General features: G+C 59.5%; 1 protein-coding gene across 1 annotated transcript in view; it reads left to right on the top strand.

The window, feature by feature from the left end:
• Nucleotides 1–4,265: 4,265 nt before the first annotated feature.
• Nucleotides 4,266–18,015, top strand: part of FIBCD1 (fibrinogen C domain containing 1) — a 30,804-nt gene continuing 17,054 nt past the window's right edge. The window contains exons 1-2 of the mRNA XM_040225404.1: nt 4,266–4,337; nt 13,348–13,827. Of these exons, the coding sequence (XP_040081338.1) occupies nt 4,266–4,337; nt 13,348–13,827 (552 nt within the window). The remainder of the gene's footprint in view (nt 4,338–13,347; nt 13,828–18,015) is intronic.

Raw genomic sequence — 18,015 nt, 5'->3', positions numbered from 1 at the left:
GCTTCTGCCTCCAGCCGCAGAAAATGAAGAGCCAGCGCTGGAGACCATCCAGTTGTTCCACTCCCCGTGCCTAACCGTGAGGGGTGACAAGCCCATTGAATCACCGCATGGTAGCTTTCCATGCTGTGGGAAGCCAAGATAAATTTATTTTTAATGATAAATGTGACTGTCAGAGTGAAGTTGAGACAGCTTTACAGTGAGAGTCAAGCGCCCTCGGCAGCGCGGGGCAGAGGCTGGGTGGACAAAGGCCAGAGGTCCCAACCTCCCGGCTAGCCGGTCCCCATGAGACAAAGCATATTCAACATTCAGCCCACGTGTGCTGAGCTCCTGCCACAGGCCGGCTTCGTAGCGCTGGGCTCAGGCCCAGCGCTGGCCAAGCAAGAGGACAGAGGCGAGGAAGAAAGGAAGATGCGCTCCAGCAGTGAGGAGCCCTCGGTTCACATTCTGGCTCTGTCAGTTGCTGTGTGATCTTGGCTGAGGGACTTAACCTCTCTGAGCCTCAGTCGCCTCATCTATGCAATGGGTATATCGATAACATCCATGGGCTTTTGTGGAGAACCACGTGAAATAAGATCTATTGCTGATGAACGGTACACAGCACATGAAAAATGCTTTCTGAATGGCAGCTATTATTTATATCATTCTTGCTAATAGCACTTTTATCCAAGTTATGTAACTTACCTTTGGGAGTCAATTTTGTCATCCGTGAAACAAGGATAACAATATCACTCACTTATGAGGGTGGCTGGGAGGATGCTGTGTGCCCAGTGCAGGGCCGAGTGTAGGAATGAGGGGCAGTGGATCCTAGCGAGTCGGACAGCAGTAACCTGAATGTTGTCGCCCGGCGTCTCTGGCCATGCTCGTCTCCTTGATGAGAAGGGTCTCCTCCTTTCCATCCCTCTCAGGCTGGCAGGCCTCACAGCCTGTCCTGTACCCCCTCCCTGCAAAGAAAAGGGGGTACCATGCATCAGGACCCCACAGCCATCCCCTCCTTCACACCATGGCGGGCACCTGACCAAGGACAGCTGATGACCTATGAGTGACATGTCCTGGCTCCAAAAGATGAGCGGCATGAATCAGAGCCCTTCTTTCGGGAATTTAAAAATCCCCCACGAGGGATTTCTGTCGGTGCAGCCATCATGTCCAAGTGGCCAAAGGCAGGAAAGACAGGAACACGGAGACTCCGTGAACCAGAGGGAGAAGGGTGAGGGGATGTGTAGGGAGTTGGTGGGGTCCCGGAGCAGCTTCCCTGAGGTCCTGGCTGAGGTCCTGGCTGGAGTGCCCTGGTCCAGCCCTGGTTCCACTGAGCACACCTGGGCTCCTCCCGGGGGCTCTGTGGACACCAACTAGGAAGTTAGAGGGAGGGGCACTGTCCCCTCTGTGGGGTCAGCTGCCCTTCTGCTCACATAGACCTGCAGCTCACAAACAGAGGGTGGACCCTCCTCTCCCCCAGACAGGGCAGCTTGTAAGGCGCTGCACAAACGCCAGCGGCCTCCTTCTTCTGGGCGGGCTCTTCTTCTAGGGGGACTGAGCAGGGGCCACCATCACAGCGGGGGTCATGGGTGAAGACCACTCCCACACACGCACTCACCACACCCAGCACTCACCACACCCAGCACTCACCACACCCCCGAAGGCAGGAAAGGAAGGAATCTGTGGCCCAGCGTGTGAGACAGGCTGACCGCAAACAGTGCTCGGAGCAGCCGCTAGGTGGCCCCCGCTTACCTGTCCAACCGCCCTTCTGCAGGCCTGGGAGCAGGTCCTCTGGCTGGTGTCCTCTGGTTGGTACCTGCCTGTGCCGGGGAACTGTCATTTTCCATCCTCTGCCTTTGCTTTGCGGCTTCACTGCCTGGAATGCCTTGCCCCCAACATCCCAGGTGTCTCCACCTTCAGAGCCCAGTGCCCCACCCCCTCCTCTAGGATGTCTTCCCCACCCATCCAGAGCAGATACCCCAAAACTCTGCTGGCCCTTAGCACCCCCTCCACTCAGAATCTAAGCTCAGGGTCCCCCAGAGGGTGACCTTCTCTCTGCACAGTGACACTTTTAGAGCTTACCTCCTCTCCCCAAATCGGACTCAGGTTTGCAGTTCCAGCCTCACGTCTGCAAACCTCACAAGTCCCCATTTAGAAGGGGGAGGTGGCGATTTCTTGTTCAATGAGGAGACCCAGGCTTGGAGAATCCCCTCAAGGTCACAGCAGGAGTCTGAGGTCTCACCCTGCCAGGTGTTTCAACGCACTGTCTCTCAGAACTTCACAAGGGCCCTCTGAAGAGGCTGATGTTGGCCCTTTAGCAACCGTGGGGAACCCGAGGCTCAGAGGCACAGCTGCTTGCCCCAGGCCACTTGGCCACCACACGCCTCTCTGCAAGGCTGATGGCCCCCCTGCCAATCCATTTAACCTACAGGAAAGGCTTCAAGTGAGAGATGACATCGAGAAAGAGCACAGGGATCAGGACTCCAACCCAGGTCCCCGACTCCCAGTCGATGCTGGGGGACCCAAACTCCCAGGTGGCCCGACTGCTTCCCTTGGGCCTGGGGAGTGGGCTGCAGGTAAGGCTGGTAGACAGCTCTGGAAGGAGGAGGCGGCTGGCAGGTTGGGAATCCACCTTCTGTGGGTGAATGACAGTCCACTCGGATGCCAGGAGCAGCGAGTGCCCCCCAACCCCAGCTTTCAGGGCCCCCCACCCCCAGGCAGTCTGCTGCACCCGTGAGGGCCCCGGGAGAGGGACGAGTACGGGGCGACAGACTGGGAGCCGGTGGGAGAGAGACGAAGACGGTGCCAGGGAACAGCCTGGCGGGCCAAGGCGCCCCGGGAGCCTGAACGCAGCTCTGGGAAGAAGCGTGGGGAAGGGAACACGGGAGTCTATTCTGAATCTGGGGGAGCCGAAAAATGGGGGCCCCCCCGCAGAGAGGGGCGGGGGAGGGGCAGTCGGTCAGGCTCTGACGGCGGCCCGGGGGAGGGGGCCGCCGGCCGGGAGCACGGCCTCGGTCGTGTGGGCGCCTCCCGGTCAGGAGTCACAATAGCAGCTCGTTAACAGCGCAGATTAAGGACTTTTGTCAATTACCTCTGAAGGCTACACCGGGCGGATTAAATGCTTTTTAAAGTGCTGCCGGTGGGAGGGGGCGACTAAGAAGCCCCCTCCCGGCACAAATCCCTCCTCTCCCGGGCAGAGGAGGAGGCGGGGGCCGAGGCAGCGCTGGGCGCGCCCGGGGAATGCGGGCGATCGGCCGCGAGCGCTGGCAGAGCGCGGAGCGGCTCGCACGCGACAACCGCGGGCCGCCTGGGCGAGAAGAAGGCGTGGGGCCGGCTCTCTGTCCGCGAGCACCGGACGCAGGCCTACCAGCTCTGGCCGAGGAGCTCCCAGGGCCGGCCTCGCGGGTCAGGGTCGGGAGAGGGCGGTCCCTGGTGACCGGAGACTCCGGGCCTGGGCGCACTTGCCCCGGGACCCGGACTCAGATCTCGGACACCCGCAGGGGGCGCCCTTCGGCTGGCCCCCACCCCCGGACCCCGCCGGGTCTCAGGGTGAGCGCCTGAGCCTTGAGGGGGCCGGGAGGAGCGCGGCGCCGCTCCCTGGAGACGCCCGAAGGCCCCCCGGGGACGCCCCCCGGGGCCTGCCCGGCGCCGCGCTTCCCGCGCACGGTGAGTTGGCGCGGGTCCGGCCCGGGAGGAAGTTTGCGAGGAGGAGGCCCCCGGGGTTCTCAAGCCTCTCCGGGCCCGGCGAGGGGAGGGCTGCCCGCGGCTCCTTGCTGTCCTCCCGGGCTGGCCCCGGGGGTCTCTGCCGGCCCGCCTCTTCTCTATTAATTAGCCTTTGGGGAGGTGGAGTTTCCCCATCGCCGTCCGCGGTGTGTGCGTGTGTATCAGAGGGAGAGCGGGGGAGCAATAAAAGGCAAAGAGAGTCCGAGACAAAAAAGACACAGAGATTGAGAAGGAGGGAGGGAGGAGGGAGGAGCGCGCAGGGGAGGCGCGGGAGCCGGGAGCGGGGACGGCGCGCAGCGCGAGCGGCGGGCGGGCGGCGGGCGGCCGGCGGCTCTGGCTCTCGCGCTCCCGCTCCCGCTGTCGCCCGCACACACCCGAGCACACGCCGGCACGCACACACACACGCACACACACACACTCGCACACCCGCCCGCTGGCCCGGGCCGTCCAGGTGCGGGGCACCGAGGCGAGAAGCCAGCGAACAGAGCGAGCCCGCGCCCACCTCGGCGCCTTTGCGCTCCGCAGCGGCGCGCCTCGCCCAGCGTCCCCGCCAGCGGTCCTGCCGGAAGATGGTCAACGACCGGTGGAAGACCATGGGCGGCGCTTCCCAACTTGAGGACCGGCCGCGCGACAAGCCGCAGGTACGCGCGGGCCCAGGGCGTGGGGACACGGGGGTCCCGCGCGGTGGGCGAGGCGGTGGCGGCTCCGACCCGCGGGCTGGGCACCCGGGCTGGAGTTTGGGGCGTACCTCCCGTGAGGCTCGACAGGCCCGAATTGGGGCGGGCACCCTCCTTGGCTCCAGGGGAGACCCTTGAACTTGGGGTTCGGTCTGCCGATGGGGGCGGCACCCCTGCAGGGGCCCCCTTGCTCCTCCAACGGACTCAGGTGCACGCCTGCGCAGAGAAAGTAAGGGACCCATAGAGTTCACAATGTCACCAGCCCTTGGGCGCGAACCTCTGTTTCCTCATCTCTACAATGGGCATCTGAACATTTACCAAGTATCCCACCTTGGGTAGCATCCCGTGCCAGGCACCTGGCATGCGACCCCTCCCCCTCATCTCCTCTGAATCCTCACACTTTAGCCAGCCTATCCCTACCCTCATACAGCAAAGGATCAATAAATATTTGCCTCTTGTAAGAACACTGGATATTGTGATTCTCCAGCTTTAAGACAAGGGAAGCAGGATTCAGAGAGAGTTGCTTCTGCCCCAGGCCTGTGGCTCTGCTGGGATTTGAACCCCGGGTCCTTGGGCTGCAGGTCTGTTCATCCCATGCTTTGTGCTGCCTCTTCAGGGGGCCGTGGAGGATGCCCAGGGCTGTGCACTGGAAGGCGGGTGAGGGCAGAGCTCCAGGGTTGGCCGGAGAGGGGGCTAGGGATGGGAAGCCGAGTGGAGGGCAGCCCCGGGGCCGCCCCAGGCTGGGCTGCCAAGGGACTGGGGCAGGCAGGCGAGATGCCGAGGTCTGCTAGCCAAGGAGAGGAAATAATGGAGCTGCCCGTTTTAAATTTCAAATTTCTCCCAGACAGATGTCATTGGGGAAGGAACAGTTCTTGTTTGCAGAGGCAGGAGGGGGGTGGCAGGGGCGGGCCTTGGCGGGCCCCTCACTCTCGGGAGCAGCAGCCTGAGTGAGCGTTGTCTGGAGCCACATGCCTCCACACTTTGCAAAGCCCTTTCCCAACCGTCTGCACACCCTCGCTGTCGGCAGCAGCCTGGGTGGGGAGGCAGGGGTGCACGTGCCCTTGTTGCAGGAGGATGGTGGCGCAGAGAAGTCGAGGCATGCACCCAAGTCACACAGCATGTTAGCAGGAGAGCAAAGTTTCAAAGCAGATCTGACTCCATGCCTCTCCCAATGCATCCTGGTCCATTCTCCTTTCCTGTGAGCCCCCTTACAGGTACTGACTGCTTGTCATTTGCCAACAAGCAAATGACACCAGACTGCCTGTTTCCAAAAGTTTGCTACCTCATCGTCCCCCAAACACACACACATACACACACACACACACACACACACATGCTTCACTCAGGGAAACCCTACATATACTTCAAAACCTACTCAGATGCCACCTCCTCCAGGAAGCCCTCCCTGATGCCTGATGCCCCTTAGGCTCTGCCTTGATTCCCAGCAGCATTTAGCCTGTGCCACTCAGCTGCCTTTATCTCTGCCTTGGTCCCTAGCCTTGGTCCCTCCTCTAGCAGGAGCTCCCTTTGGACACATGCTTCTTCTGGGCCCCCATCCTGGGGTCTCACCCTGGATCCAAGCTCCTATCTTTCCATGCAGCTCAGACTGGGAGTTGAGGGATTTTTGCTGAATTGAACTGCATGAAACCCAGCCAGGAGGAGCTGGGAGAGCAGCGAGTGCTGATGTGTCTCAAGGGGAGGTCGCTTCTGGGGGATCTATTTGAAATGTGGCTTTAAGGCCTCCTGGGTCAGCACTGGCCTCTCTGCTGCGTCGTGGGGTATATATTGCAACTGCCACCAGGCCAGAGCCCAGCTGTCTGCCCCTGGCATCGGAGGCTGCCAAGAGCTTGTGGTCCCAGTGGCCTGGGCCAATATCAAACACCACCTTCTCACTCCACCCCTTTGGTGATCCAACATGTAGACAGGCTGTCCCATTGCCAGCTCCAGGCTTGTCTGAAGCTTCAGGTAGGAGGCAAGCCCTTTCCTGTGCCCACCGTCAAAAGGGAGCCAGGGTTCCCTTGGGCCCGGCCTTCTGGCGTCCATCGCTTCCAGTTTCATCTCCACCACTGACATGCTTTGTGACTGGGTAAGTTACGTCCCCTCTCTGAGTCCGGACTTTACCATCTGTAAAATGGGAACAGCAATCACTGCTTCCTCCTCACTTCACAAGGACTTAACAAGAGTTGAGTGAAATACTGGTGTGCTTTGCAAACTGTAAAGCACTGTACACCCTTGAGGAAGGTGGTTCTCAGAGCAGCCTGACCCCTTTGCCAGCCTGTCAATGTCCTGATCGCCTCTTTGCCCACCAGGGAAAGCAATATGACCACCCAGTTCCCTCCAGAAGGCTCTGATCGAGGTTCTCTAACAAGGCACTTCCTCCAGAAAAGGCCCCAAAGCCACAGTCTGAGTGCCAGCTGTGCTCATCTGCATAACTTCTCGTTTCTTAGTCAAACCACTCTAGGAGTTTGGCAGCAGGAATGATCGACCCATTAAATAGATGAGGAAACTGAGGCTGAGAGTTGCAGCCAGGACTTGAACTTGGGTGGCCGATGAGCCTTGTTGGTAAGACTAAGGGAAGAGAGGCTGGCTGCCCTTGGCTCCTCCCACTCGGGCACATTATGTAATTCCCGAGGAGAGGGCTCTGGTACCTAGTGCGTGGTTCCCCAGGGCACACACTGTACCCACTGCCACTGAAGGGCCTACATCCAAGTGTTGCTGTTTCTGCGGACAGCCTCGGGCCGGCTGTGTCCTGGGCCTGTCCAGCCTCAGCTCCTCATTTGCCGAGTGACCTTGCACAAGGTGCCAACTTCATTAGAGCTTCACTTCTCCCCCTGTGAAACCAAGGGGCTCTCACACCCTTAGGGCAGCAGGTGATGGTGGGATATTTGCCAGGAGTTCAGAGTTGCTCAGATAAAAGGACCCAGAAATAGTCACGATTCTCCTAATCTTCTAGTGTGGGGCAGAAAGTCACCCTGTAACTATCTCCTCTTGTTGCAGGGGGGTGGGGGGGGGCGGGGAGGCTCATTTCTGAGCAATCCCTGACTCAAACCACCTCACAGGGAGGTCAACCTCTGAACCATCCCAGGCAGTGTCTCTTGATATTTTCAAAACTTTGAAAAATATTCCAGACAGGGAATACAGTTCTCATTGGGAAGTTCTTCTTGATGTCTAACCTAAACCCTGCTGCATTTAATTCACTCAGTGGCTATTTATAGAGTCGCTCCCTCTTCTAGGAGAGACAGCTGTAAACCTGTGCCTCGGGAACTTAGAGTCTCTTGGGAAGAACACACTCGCATCATGGGATTATGACAAACCACGATGGGCAGTATAAAGAAAACCATGCTGCCTCTGTCCTGATTGCCTGGGCTTTGGGTGGAGGTCACTGTGTCCGGGTTGGAAGGGAAGGAGGCGGAAGAGAACAGGGCCTGCCAGTCAAGGACTCCTTTCTCCTTCTGTTTCCTGGGCCCCTGCCCATGGAGCTCACCCCCAGCCCAGCGTGCGGCGGTGATGAGGAGGCTGGAGGCTGGGGTGGGAGGTCAGAGACCACTTTAGCATTGAAGCTGGACAGTGTCTGTCAGACCTGTGACACCAGCGTGTGCTGGGGGAAATGCAGGTGATGCTAGTGGTAAAGGGCCCGTCTGCCAATGCAGGAGACTTAAGAGATGCAGGTTCGATCCCCGCATGCGGAAGATCCCCTGGAGGAGGGCATGGCAACCCACTCCAGTGTTCTTGCCCGGAGAATCCCGTGGACAGAGGAGCCTGGCGGGGCGATATGGTCCATAGCGTCGCCAAGAGTCGGACACGACTGAAGCGACTTAGCACGCAGGCAGGCGGCTGGAGAGAGCTGGGCAGGAGTGGGGATGGGGGGAGGGGGCAATAGCGGAGGCTGGGGGTGGGGTGGGACCTGCTCCTGAGGCCTCCGCAGCCCCGCAGTGGTCTGAGCGGAGCGTCCTGGGTTCTTTGCCATCAGGAGGGTCCTGGGCCTCTGGGTGGGGTATTGGTTGGTAGGGCTGGGAGGAGGTGGGGAGGCTAACGGGGAGATGGTTGCGGTGATTTTAAAGCAGACGATGCGGCTTGGACCAGATCAGGGCTGGGGGGCCATAGGAACAGAGGGGCCCTGGGGATTCGAGGAGGTAAGAGTGGACGCAGCCAGGTGCTGGCTGGCGGTGGGGGTGAGGGAGGGGAGCCCAGGGAGGTCCCCTGTTTTGGAGGGGGCTGGTGAGGCTGATACCATCCCTGGGTGGAACTCTCAGGAGGGCTCAGGTTTGAGGTGGAACGAGCCTGGTTTAGGGGTCAGTGGGCTGGAGGCCTGGAGATCTGGGGGGTGTGGAGGGTGAGCAAGACCCTCACAGGACATATCAAGAGACCCTCCCTCATCGGAAATAGACTCAGAGCTGGGTGCTCTCTGGTGGCTCAGCTCCTTTGGGAGGGGTGGATACAGGCAGTTCCCAGACCCTTCTCTTTGTCCCTAGAACACCTCTGGCCAGTCTCCTGGGGCCTTCCTGGTGGCCTGAGGCTTCAGATGGCCTTCAGCGTGGGTCATGTGGAGAGGCCCCTGGCAAGACAGAGAACTCTTCCCCTAGGACTCATAGAGTGAGCCAGCAAGCCCTCTTCCTAAGTCTTTGGGACCCACCCCCCACCAGAATTTTGAGCAGAACAACCACCTCCTCTTTTTAAGGGATCTCTGGGATGCTCCTTCTGCCAGGGCCAAAGCATCAGAGCCCAGCCCAGGTCAGGCGCTGTTTGCTTGGCTGGGGGAGCAGATGTGTGTTCCTGGGGAGAGAGGAGGAAGTCTCCCCCAGGGTCTTTGGGCTGGGCAGGGGCTGGGCTGCCCCGCTCACAACGATCCACGAGCCCAGGTGCAACTCTGAGTCTCTGCCAGGCTCAGACCACACTGCCGCACCTTGGCTTTCCTAACGCAGACCCACACCGTGTGTTTCTGGGGCTGGGGTGCTCCTAGGAGATGGGGGCTGGGGGCGGCTTGCACCTGGATCTCACCTTGCCTGGCCTCCCCCTGGGGGAGGTTTTCTTCTTCCCACTTTGCTACAAGGAGTGTAGTCTCAGCCTACTCACGGGACCACGACCCAGCTCCCTTATAAAAACAGGGAAAGGGACTTCCTTGGTGGCTCGGTGGTGGCCCCCTGCACACTCCCAGTGCAGGGGGCACAGTTTCGATCCCTGGTTGGGGAACTAAGATCTCACATGCTGCACAGTACGGCCTTAAAAAAAAAAACAAGAAGTGGGGTGCAGTGCACCGGGAGCCCTTTCTTCCAGAGCCTCTTAGTCTCAGCCAGACCCCGTGGCTGTCCCTGGAGGCTGAGGACTCAGAGGAGGCAGTCGGGACACTGCCGCCCCTCTAATGAGGCAGCTCTGGGGCTTCCTCCTCCTGCCTCCCCTGGCGTGAGCCCACCGTGTCCTACCCTGGCTGGGGCGTCCTGGGCCGCCTTGGACCGCGGGCCCGCACTAGGGCTCATGCAGGGGACGAAGCCACATCCCCCCTAGCCGGAAGCTGGCACAGGTGTTTAGCCCCAGCAGCAGGTCTCAGACCCTGGGGTTCCTCGTATGCCCCCCACCCCGGACCTGGGATACTTTCCCAATCTACGGGCTCCTTGCCCCTGGGAGGTGGGGACCCCAGGCATGCACCACTCCGCCCCGGCCAAGGGCTGATGAGTTAAATGCCAGCCCCCCGCACGCTCCACTGGGCGGCTCGCACTCGAAGCCCCCCTTATGGTCTCGGATAGATTTCTTTGCAAGGCACGTAAACTGCAGCCTATAAAAGCGAACAGCACTTCATGTTTAAGGTGATCTCTGAAGACTGATTCTCCTCTGCTGAGTGGCTGGTTTCATCTCCAGGCTCTGGCGTCCCCCTCCCCCAGGGGGACCCCCTGCAGCATTCTCCAGCGTGCCCCCTCCTCTGCGCCCTTGGCCTTCCCGCCAGGGACCGAGGGCCTGGGTAGAAGCAGATGCCCAAGAGGACCTGGGGACGCACACGGGGGACGTGGCTGGCCGCTCTGCCTCCCCAGCTGGGGACCTTAACACTCTCCTGTGGAGGACGGCACTCAGAGCTGCTCGGGGCAAGGTGTCTCGCGATGGAGTCCGGGAGGGGACTGACAGGGACTCACTAGCTGACACAGGGCTTTGTCTCAAACCCTGGCCAGGCTTCCCACAAGGCAGGACTGTGGTCGGATGGTCAGCAACAGCCGCCCAAACGGGTGATGGGTTTGAACCCAGTCAACCAGGGCTGGGTTCAAATGTTCCTGTGACCTTGGGCAAGGCTCTTCTCTCTTTGAGCCTCAGTTTTCCCATCTGCAAAATGTAACCAACCACAACAAGGGGATGTTTGGAGGTTTCAGTGGTGGGAACACAGCATAAGCTCAAGTGGTAGCGGTGACAATGCAATGCCCGCCCCGTGGATCCTGCTGACTCGTGGCAAGGTTGGGGCAGCCTGGAGGCAGCCTTCATTCTGTGCCAGGCCATCCCGGGTGGGCACAGGGCTCAGCATGGAGGTCATGGCCCTCTGCCCTGCCAAGCACCATGGGTCCCAGGGCTTTCACCTCCTCCCATGCCAACAAGGTCATGGAGAAATGACCTAGCCCATCTGTCCTGCCCTCCACCCATCCAACAACCAGCCGCTCTATGCCTTTTGGGGGAGGGTGGGGCTCACGGTTTAGAGCAGGTTTCCTAGACCTGGGCTCTGCAGGCCCCAGAATTCTAGCTTCCCTTGTATCCACATCATCTCCAAGGGGATCATGCCCCCAAAGAGGGTAAGAGTCATAGTCCATGGGACACGAGGTCCCTACGGGCAAGGCTGGCATGGCTGTCCACTGCTACCCCTCAGGGACTGGCTTGGACCCTGGCTCGAGGGGAACACCAGGTAATACTGAATGGATGTTTGAGTGAATGAATACAGTCAAAGGCGATGACTGTATTTGTTAGGGGGGAGCAAGGACTGTGGAAACACTGAGGAGGAGCCTCACCCAAACTGGGAGGAGGGCTGAGGAAACAGTCTAGGAAGGCTTCCTGGAGGAAGTGACATCTAGCTGAGCCCTGAAGAAAGAGAGTTTCGCTGTGGAAGAGAAGGAGGGGAAGCTGATGCCTCGGGCCAAGGGAGCAGCCTGTGTAGAGCTGGCGGAGGGAAGCTGACGTGTTCAGGTCTGGCTGGAGTAAATCGTGCCACTGTGTGGAATCCCAGCATGTCTGGGCAGGTGTGGGGAGAGGTGGGGTAGAATGTTGAGTTTCATCACTGCAGGGACAGGCTAAGGAACCCTCTCCCTTGTCTCTTCAACAACACAGACCCCTGACCCCCTCCTCCTCTGGTGCCAAATGGGAGATTCAGGAGTTACTTGTAGAATTTGAATTTAAGGAAAAGTAGCTATTTGCTCTACTATATTTTCTCATAGAAAAACATTGTATAAGAGGCTGTTTTTTTTTTTTTTTTTTTTTGGCTGCATCCTGCTGCACATGGGATCTTAGTTCTCTGACCAGAGATCAAACTTGCGCCCCCTGCAGTGGAAGCATGGAGTCTTAACCACTGGACCACCAGGGACGTCCCTAGAGGCTATTTTATGTATCACCAAGAAAGAAAGTTGTCAATCACAATTGTAAGATCCTCCCATATGTCAGAGATGTTGAGATATGGAGACAAAAAAAAAAGAGTGGGGGGAAGGGACATTCTAGCATCAATGACACAGAAATAGCACTTTGGGTGGAAAATAAAACACCCGACACCTCCAGACGCTCTGTGCACATTGATCATGAGATGATAAAAGCCGCTAATATTTATTGCGCAAACAGAGTGTGCCAGGCGTAGCTCCAAGTGCTTTAATATACTAACTCATTTAAAGATGCCTCTTGGATTCAGAAAGTTGAAAATGTGGGGAAAATTCAGCGCTTGGACATTCCTGGCCCCGGGAACAGGCGGGAGGTGGGGGGTCCAGTCCTAGCCCAGCTTCACATCTGCAGGGTGACCATGGGCAAGCCCCTGGCCTTCTGTGGGCCTCAGTGTCCCCGTGTGTCAAAGGCTGTGATTGCTCTGCAGGCTTCCCTTGGGCCATGAGTGATGCGGGCCAGTGAGTCTGGATTTGTGTTCCATCATGGTGCCTCCTTTAATTACAATTTGCACTGGGTCCAGGGGGTGGAGGGGGTGCTTTGTGAAAGAGGGGGAGGAAGGAAGGGCAGGCAGGAGAGGAAAGGGGGTGGAGAGGTGCTCAGGAGGCCACCCCCAGCCTGGGGACTCACGGCAGCCTCGTGGGCCTGCAGTGGCTTCAGGACACGGGGTGTGGGTGCTCTGGGTTGAAAAGACCTTCAGTGACAGCAGCCCATGGCCCCGAGGCGTCCGTTCCGCTGAGACAGCGCGATGATTTGTAGCATTGCTGGTGCACCATCGCAGCTCTCCCTTCCCGAGTCTGCACGGCGTTGGGCGCCTGCCTATGGGGCGGGCGAGTCATCATTGCCCCCATTTGACAGATGAGGACATCGAGGCTCAGGGAGGCGAAGACCCTCACTCAAGGTCACCCTGCTGAAAATGACAGCTTGGGGACCCAAGCCTGGCCTGTCTGGCTGCAGAGTGGGAGTCCACCTCCCGCTCTGCCTTACCAGACCCGGGAGGGCTCCATGTGCGGTGATGTGCCCGCTGGGGGCAGGGGCAGCGAGGGAGAAGGGACTGTCTCTCCATCTCCTGGCTCTCTGCCCTGGTTCCTCTTGTCGCCATCCCCATCTCGGTCTCCCTGCCTCTCTTGCCGTCTTTGGTGGCGGCCGGTGCGGGCCTGTTTCTCTGTCTCCCTTCTGGGGCTCTGTTTCTCTGAGACTCCTCTCCCTCGTCTCCCAGAAGGAGCCTCACCCAGGCTTCACAAAGGCCAGAGGGCCCCGCCCGAGGGTTGGAGCCGGAGGCCCGGGCCTGCCCCTGATGCTGTCCCTTCTCTCTCCCACCTGCCCTCTGTCCTGTCTGCGTCCATGCACCCGGGCTGGCCTGCAGCGGCCGAGCTGCAGCTGTGTGCTGTGTACCGTGCTGCTGTCCCTCGCCGTGCTGCTGGCCGTGGCGGCCACCGGCACCGTGCTGCTTCTGAACCACGCCCGCGCGCCCGGCACAGCGCCCCCGCCCGTCGTCAGCACCGGGCCGGCTGGGGCCAACAGCGCGCTGGTCACCGTGGACAGGGCCGACAGCTCGCGCCTCAGCATCCTCATTGACCCGCGGTGCCCTGACCTCACTGACGGCTTCGCCCGCCTGGAGGGCGCCCAGGCCTCCGTGCTGCAGGCGCTGAGCCAGCGCCAGGCCGAGCCACGGCTGCCGGGCGAGCAGGAGCAGGAACTGCTGGACACGCTGGCGGATCAGCTCCCTCGGCTGCTCGCCCGGGCCTCGGAGCTGCAGGCCGAGTGCTCCGGGTTGCGGAAGGGGCACGGCGCCCTGGGCCAGGGGCTCAGCGCCCTCCAGAGCGAGCAGGGTCGCCTCATCCAGGTAAGGGTGGGGGTCTGTGCCTCCCTCAGGGTCTGGGCAGGGGTGGGTGGGGTGGCTGCCACCACCTGCTGGCCCTGCTGAGTGCCTGGTGCCCACGGCGTCACTCTGTCCCAGGGCCAGGGGCTGTTGTGATTCCCTTCTGCGGACAAGCAGATGAGGCTCAGAGAGGTGAGAGTCTCACCCAAGGTCACACAGCTCGTGCAGCCATCCTGGTGACCTGGGTGTTAGTGTGGTCTCCATGGCATGCAGTAGTCATCCATCCATCGAGTCAAATCCAGGCCTGGAGGGGCTTCCCAGGCGCGCCTGTGCCGGTGGACACAGGAGACACAGGACGTGGCCTCCATCAGGCTAGTAGAAGTTCAAGGTCATGTGGTGCTCAGTGGCAAGCACCCCCACCCTCGGCTGTGCCATGTGGTCAGAGAGAGCCGTACCCCCTCCACCAGGTCACCCCATCCACTGCCATTTGATGCCCACAGCCTTCCAGGGAAGGGGGGTGCCAACTGAAGAGCTCAACCAGACCCTTAGTATGTCCTCAACACCTCCACCCCACTCCAGCCCCGACCAGAGCCCAGCCAGGTAGGTCCCAGCACGCACCAGGTGGATCTGGGTGAAGGGTTTCTAACACTGACCATGCTTGCAGCACCAGCAAGAATCTTCCCCCTCGTAGAATCAGGGTTCAGGATCAGCTCACTGGGCCTCTGCCGTTTTCCAGAAGAGAAAACTAAGGCCCTGAGGCGTCCGTTCCGCTGAGACAGCGCGATGATTTGTAGCATTGCTGGTGCACCATCGCAGCTCTCCCTTCCCGAGTCTGCACGGCGTTGGGCGCCTGCCTATGGGGCGGGCGAGTTATCATTGCCCCCATTTGACAGATGAGGACATCGAGGCTCAGGGAGGCGAAGACCCTCACTCAAGGTCACCCTGCTGAAAATGACAGCTTGGGGACCCGAGCCTGGCCTGTCTGGCTGCAGAGTGGGAGTCCACCTCCCGCTCGCCCTTACCAGACCCGGGAGGGCTCCACGTGGGGCGATGTGCCCGCCAGGGGACAGTGATGTGCCCGGGGTACAGTGGCCAGGTCTCCCCACGTGGCACTAGTGGTAAAGAACCCACCGGCTAACGCAGGAGATGTAAGAGACACAGATGTTTGATCCCTGGGTTGGGACAATACCCTGGAGGAGGGCATGGCAACTCATGCCAGTATTCTTGCCTGGAGAATCCCCTGGACAGAGGAGCCTGGGGGGCTACAGCCCCCCACAAACAGTCAGACACAACTGAAGCGACTCACCACATGCTTGTGCACAGCGGCCAGGTTAGGCCTGGCATCTGGCCTCTGGAGCATTGCCCAGCCTCCAGCCTTTACCCTATCTGTTGCCCACCTCCCACCCCCATGACTTAGGTCCTTCGGGACTGGGAGGTGAGCTCCACCCCTGCCATGGGTCCAGCCCATTTCCGGACACGTGAGATGGCCAGGCATTTGGTCACTCACCCTCTCAAGAGTGACGGGCCTTTTCCCTCCCCCGGAGGCTGCAGCTGGAGAAATTACAGTCCTTGTCATCCTGTCAGGGTGACTGATGGAGAGGTGGCCTCCCCATCCTGGGGGGTGGTTCAGCTGCCCTCCTGCTGCCCCTCCATCTGCAGCGGCCCCGCCCCCCATCCTCAGGGTTTGGGGAGACCTCCAGACTTTCTGGGGCATCTGGGCGCCTCACTTCACTCTCCTCGTGGCTCAGCCCTGGACAGCCCGGCCCGCCCGCAAACACTCACCTTCAGGGCAGGGGCAGGGGACTGGGTGGGAGCCTTGGGCCTCCCACACGCTCACCTGCACGGAGGCCTAGAGCCGTCCCCGAAAGACTGATGGCTCTTCTGGGGCCCAGCACTGCCTCGGCTCACCTGATATATTCACTTCTCACAAGAATGTTTAATTTGACTCATTTCCCACAGACTCAAGGTGATTTCAGAGACCATGTGTCTTGCAGAGCCGTGCTGCCATAGCTCCTAGTTCCCCTTCTACAAGCTTCCCAGACCCTCCGCTGTCAGCCGGAGACCTGGGCTTCTCAGAGCAATGCCCACAGCACTCCCTGTTGGAGTGACCAGAGCTGCTCATTAAAAGGCATGTCACCCCCAAACCCCCGGGTCCCAGCAGGTCAACAAGCACCTGGGTGACTCCTGTGCACTGATGTACAGATGTCTAAGACCCATTGGCCCGGGAGCGGCAGAGCTGAGTTCCTGCGCTCACAGTTTGAGTCAGTAGAGTCAAGGCTTCACTGAGGACCAGCTGTGTGTCCCTGAGCACCTCCAGTGCCCTCCCTGGGCGGGGCACTGCCCTCCTCACCAGTAACATGGGGCTAGCGTGGTCCATGCGCAGTAGGATGCTGGCACTCATAGCTGTACTGGGCTCGGTGGGCGTGTGGCACGTGAGAGACGCTGTCTACACATTCCCACTTCTTTTATTATGATGGTAGCAACTTTGTAAACTGAAGTTTCAGCCTATGGGCAGCCACCACTGAAAATCTTTTTTTTGGTCCACAGTGTGTGTAATAAGCACTTTGCAGTACAATAGCCCCCAGAGGTGGTGAAGTGAAAGTGAAAGTCTGACTCTTTCAACCCCATGGACTATACAGTCCATGGAATACTCCAGGGCAAAATACTGGAGTGGGTAGCCTTTCCCTTCTTCAGGGAATCTTCCCGACCCAGGGGGCGAATCCAGATCTCCCGCATTGCAGGAGATTCTTTACCAGCTGAGCCACAAGGGAAGCCCAGGAAGTGGAGGGAATCGTTACCCCCATTCTATGGAGTGGCAGACTGAGGCTCAGCATGGCAAAGCAACTTGTTTAAGCTCCAACAACTGAGAAGTGCTGGAAACAGCAGCTCCGATTTCACTGCCTCTGAAAGTCGCCAAGTCCTCTTGAATGCAGCTGTGCGGCTCAGCGAGCAGGGACTGACTTTCCCCATTAATTCAGGGCATGTTTTTATGTACATTTTCAACTTTAATCATTTGTTGGTTTAAACTGAGGTCTTCCTTGCCCGTTAGCAAGAGCTGGCCGTGCCTGAGTTTCTCGAGTGTGTCTGCCTCGTCACAGAAGGATGGGCAGTACAGATTCGACTGAACCGATGGGCTTGGTGATCTTTCCTGCTCACACCCCGCAGGGCCTCCCCCTTCCCCTGCTCCCTGGGGCAGCCTGCATCCCACCGCAGGGCTCCTTCAATGGGGCTTGTCTCCAGGACACTGCAATAAAACCCCGGGAGAAAGCTGCCACCCCGCCTCAATGCTCTCTCCACCCGTCTGGGTGCCTCTTCCCCGGGCCTGAGCCCCCACTGAATCACCTGCTCAGCAGAGGGGAAACTGACAAGGAAACTAAAAGCTTTGTTGGGCCCCTGCTCCCGGACAAGCTGAGAATCATATTTTGTGAACCGCTGGCACTGTATATTTCTATTTCCCTTCCTCGAACGAGCTATTATCTGGCCAGTGACAGATTTGGTGTGTAAAGACCCAGCAAGCTGCATGCTCGCTGGCTGACTGCAGTCTGCCTGTGACCCTGCCTCCCTCCCGCTGGAGCCCTGGGGTGGGGAGGTGACAGACCACAGACCCCTCAGGCAGCAGGCACAACCGAGAGACCCCAGGTGAACAGAGCTGCACTAACTGAGCCCCAAACCTCTGGACCGCGATCACAGTGGGAATGATACAAATCAAGAAAGAAGCACGAACACATGCTGTCGTGAACCTTCCCCCCTCCCCAGAAAACAGGGCCCACTGCGGTGGTTCGCGGGGAGGAGAGTAATGTGAAAAGGGTTTAGTTACCCTTCCAGGGTTATTTGAAAGTGATTGGAGGAGGGTCCTGAGCCAAAACTCAAAATCAACACCAGAGCCTGGGTCCAAATCATCGCCCGGCCTGCCCCCACCTTAGGCTCCCCGCATGATGGCACAGCCCTGGGTCCCTTTCCTGCCAGTCAGCCTGTGGGTCATGGCCTGAGTGTGTCCTCCACAGGGACCTCCCCTTCTGGGCCTCAGTTTCCCCATCTGTAACAAGGGGATGACACCTCAAGCCCTTCCACCTGGCAATGCTATGGGGTCAGGTGAAGGGGTGGACATCAGAGAGCCCTGGAAAGTCAAAGCTGGGTTCTCATGAGTATGCGTGGGGAGTGCAGGCCTCCAGGGCCCCACCTGTGGAGGGCAGACCCAGTACCCCTGCTTTG

The sequence above is a fragment of the Oryx dammah genome, unplaced genomic scaffold (assembly GCF_014754425.2).
Source record: "Oryx dammah isolate SB20612 unplaced genomic scaffold, SCBI_Odam_1.1 HiC_scaffold_25, whole genome shotgun sequence".
Classification (NCBI taxonomy): domain Eukaryota; kingdom Metazoa; phylum Chordata; class Mammalia; order Artiodactyla; family Bovidae; genus Oryx; species Oryx dammah.
The sequence above is the reverse complement of the archived record's forward strand: the minus strand, read 5'-3'. Positions and strand labels throughout refer to the sequence as shown.